The sequence below is a fragment of the Formica exsecta genome, unplaced genomic scaffold (genome assembly GCF_003651465.1).
Source record: "Formica exsecta isolate Colony F162 unplaced genomic scaffold, ASM365146v1 scaffold933, whole genome shotgun sequence".
Lineage (NCBI taxonomy): Eukaryota > Metazoa > Arthropoda > Insecta > Hymenoptera > Formicidae > Formica > Formica exsecta.
The window spans coordinates 346,136-349,816 of NW_021853700.1; the positions used below are offsets into that span (position 1 = coordinate 346,136).

Genomic DNA, 3,681 nt, shown 5'->3' on the forward strand with positions numbered 1-3,681 from the left:
TATATATATATATATATTGTTACAATTGTACTATATGGTTTCATTAAAGTACGAAAAAAATTATATATATTATTCTACCTTGCATCTTCGTGATCTTCAGAAAAACGATTTCGCTTAGGAGATGCTTGATAGCAAAAAATATCATGCATCATACGTACATGTTTCCATTTTCCATACGAAAAATAAACAAGTTCATTATCACGCATTTCTGCAGTCCTGAACGATGGCAGCAAAATACGTAGCATGTTGGAGCATAATGCTAGAACTTTACCACCGCGTGTAATATATTCTATAAACCGATCAGTAGTGCCCCTCAAAACGTTACCACAAATGACAACCAAACTAACCTGGTCTATCCAAGTCTTCTCAGGAACATCTAATATTGTTAAGTAATAGATAATATATCTAAAAAGAAAAAATATTTATAGCTAATAATTCTTGAAACAAAGATGCCTAACTCGAAAAAAAAGTTGCTCAAGCTTGTTATGGTTGACTACACATACATATGTATTGTGAAATCTAACTTAACATACCTCTCTGGATCTAATATTTTACTTAATATAGCTTTTACATTTTCGCCTCCACGTATAGTATCTGTATAAATAAGTACATTTGGAGGTTTAATTACAATATTGTCCTCTTTTTCGCTGTAAACTTCAGGAGATTCTTCTTTCTTTGGTGATGCGATTTGCATGTAAGCTGTATTAACTGGAGTTATTGAGAACGACAATATTTGTTCGATTTTTTGTTGAATCTCAACTTCTCGAGCCGATTCTAGAAAAATTAAATTGATTGTTTTAATATTTTATAAGAATAAAAATTAAATAAAAAATATATTTGTGTATATTCCCAGAAAAATTGTTTACACTTCACATTAAATTATCATTACCTTCTTCAATAATGTCTGGATCTTTTTGGGGATGTACAAACACACTAGGAAATTTATCAACTGGTATAGCCTTTTGCTGTAACGTAGCTTTCTGAGCTGCATTACTAAATGCAATAACAGTTTCTGAATAAAAAATATATTAATGATAAAAATATATTAATAATAACTATTGTAAAGAAATGTGTTGTAACAGTTATAAGAGCACATTAATATTACTTGCCTCTATTTCGTGGTGGATCAGCAAATTGTATATAATGCTCATAAATGCACGGTTTTCCTTTTACTATAACAGCTGAAAAGATAAAGCAAAAGAATAAAATAGTTGAAATATGCCACATTTTGAAGTGCAATGATGATACATACATTGTATACGTTTTATAAATAAACAATTGTTAATATAATATCGTCCATGTATAAACATAGACGCAAAGCTTGTAATACGATCGATATCTGTTTCTAGAAGCAAATTTAAATTTTGATTTACTGACCATGCCTTGATTTGACCATAATCTTCAATCTGTAAGATAATAAGTGTGCATAATAAATACGATTATTCAGACATAGTTATTTTTTTACATAATTGTACATAGGATGTACAATAAAAAAAAATAAATAAAAATTGAACATTATACTTTTATACAGCATTCTGAGCTTTCCATGCCATAAGTATTAAGATCAGTTTCAATCAGAAAATATATACAGTCATTAGATTTCTTTGAAATTTGATAGCCCTCACTTTTATACAATGGAAAGAATGAAGTTCCTCGTTTACATTTCAGCCAGCTTGATATATTAATTTCTTGCTATTAAAAAAATAATAATTATTATTCTTGTCATTGTCGTCCATGTTTATAAATATAGATAAAAAAATATTTCCTAATATTATACATACTCGTGGATATATACCATACATTCCTATTAAAGAATCAAATGCTATTGCCATTTGAATTTTAGCAAGATGCTTGTTACTACATAAGTGAGAGCTCACAGTGTGTTCTGCCCACTCTTCAGCGGTAGCTTGAAATCATTATAATTTGTTTTCGAGTTATTTAATATATATCTTTTATTTAATAATTGTAAGTATCAGTACAAAGATACGATTATGACAAATGATTTTTTTCCGACAATATACACATATATCTCTATTAATTTTCAACGTATTATTTAAAATATTTACAGATCACATTAAGTAAATATAATATTATTAACAAATTATATAATAAAATTTACTATACATGCAAATATATATTTGAAATTACCACAGGAACTAACAACATGGCCAAATGGATAAAACATAATGGAACAGTTATTCTGGAATTGCTCAAAAGCCTTATGTATATCTTTTTTATATATTGGTATCCGTCGTGTTCGTATAGTTGTGTATATCATATAAGCAATTGTTAAAAGCATTTTTATAAAGATCTCTTATAATTCTTTTTAAAATTTTAATGATCTTATGATATAGGAATACTTTCAGCACACACTCTCTTAAATTCTGAAAAATAAACATTTGAGATGAAAACATATCAAACAAATATAGAAACCGGAAAAAATCAGTTACCTTGAGTTGTGCTCTGTGTAATAATACGTATATATTGTTTATCGAACATAAGATTTATGCAACAGAAAAAAGCACGCGCGACCTCTGCTTTAAATGTAAATATCTAAGTTAAATATTCGGATGATACTTAAATTTAAGTATGATATTAAATACAAATCTCTTTTAATTTAAAACAATATGTATCATTTATTACAACACGCACACATATATATTTATATAATATTAAATAAAGAGAAAACATTATCAATCATATATTTTTATAATAGACAATTTTATTTTGCTGAAAAGCTCCCATTATGAATTTGAATATCTACGTATATATGAACATACATACCGTGAAACAACGTTTTTTAACACCAGCGTTAGCCACTGTTCGCCAACGTTCACAAAAATGAACCGGTATCGAATATATCGAACAGTATACACTATGTTATTGAAGCATTTGATGATATTGTATTTGTCACACAATAATACGCGAGTAGATGAAAACGAACGGTCGCCAATCACCTGTCACCACGTGCCGATTTTCGGAAAAGCAGAAAATCGATTGGTCGCTACGTGATAACATAGATGCAAGTTTTGCGTTTTGTATCTATGATTTGTGCCCGCTGCCAATGCGTGTAGAGGGGATATGTACCAAGCGTGAACCCATAGACATAGTATATCTAGACCGAGTGTTGAGAAGTGGGAGTCGAGGTGCACGTAGAAAAGGACATACTCTGTTTCGTGCCCCTTGCGTTCTCTCTCGCTCGCACAGAGCATAGCGCTCTCTTTCGTCATGCTACGTGCGAGCGAGAGAGAACGCAAGGGGCACGAAACAGAGTACGTCCTTTTCTACGTGGGCATCGGCCCCCAATCCTCAACACTCGGTCTAGATATACTATGGCCGGTATTCATAGTCCGTTCTTATATCCAAGATCGTCTTAAGTGTGGTCTTGGGTCGTCTTAAGATCCCATTCAACCAATGAAATGGCCGCATAGTATCTTAAGATCGTACTTAAGACGATCTTGAATATAAGAACGGACTATGAATACCGGCCTAGGTATACTGGTATACTATGGGCGTTTTCCAGCAAGATACAAAGACGACACAGTGTATTACACATTGGCTGCGGTCGAAAAGACGCTAGAAATGCTTCGAAGCATTGCATTAACCAATTAGAATAAAGAAATCTTTACTCTCTTTGTGCTGATTGGTCAATCAAACGCTTCGAAGCATTTCTAGCGTCTT

The 3,681-nt window shown here is 31.3% G+C and overlaps 1 protein-coding gene across 1 annotated transcript in view; it reads right to left on the reverse strand.

Annotated features, from left to right (window-relative positions):
- The window catches only part of LOC115245250 (biotin--protein ligase), a 6,592-nt gene extending 3,522 nt beyond the window's left edge, over nucleotides 1-3,070 (reverse strand). The window contains exons 1-9 of the mRNA XM_029823473.1: nucleotides 2,785-3,070; nucleotides 2,149-2,384; nucleotides 1,782-1,906; nucleotides 1,522-1,692; nucleotides 1,253-1,406; nucleotides 1,110-1,181; nucleotides 890-1,012; nucleotides 534-774; nucleotides 79-405 (exon numbers count right to left, since the gene is read on the reverse strand). Of these exons, the coding sequence (XP_029679333.1) occupies nucleotides 79-405; nucleotides 534-774; nucleotides 890-1,012; nucleotides 1,110-1,181; nucleotides 1,253-1,406; nucleotides 1,522-1,692; nucleotides 1,782-1,906; nucleotides 2,149-2,299 (1,364 nt within the window). The 5' untranslated portion in view covers nucleotides 2,300-2,384; nucleotides 2,785-3,070. The remainder of the gene's footprint in view (nucleotides 1-78; nucleotides 406-533; nucleotides 775-889; nucleotides 1,013-1,109; nucleotides 1,182-1,252; nucleotides 1,407-1,521; nucleotides 1,693-1,781; nucleotides 1,907-2,148; nucleotides 2,385-2,784) is intronic.
- Nucleotides 3,071-3,681: the final 611 nt, after the last annotated feature.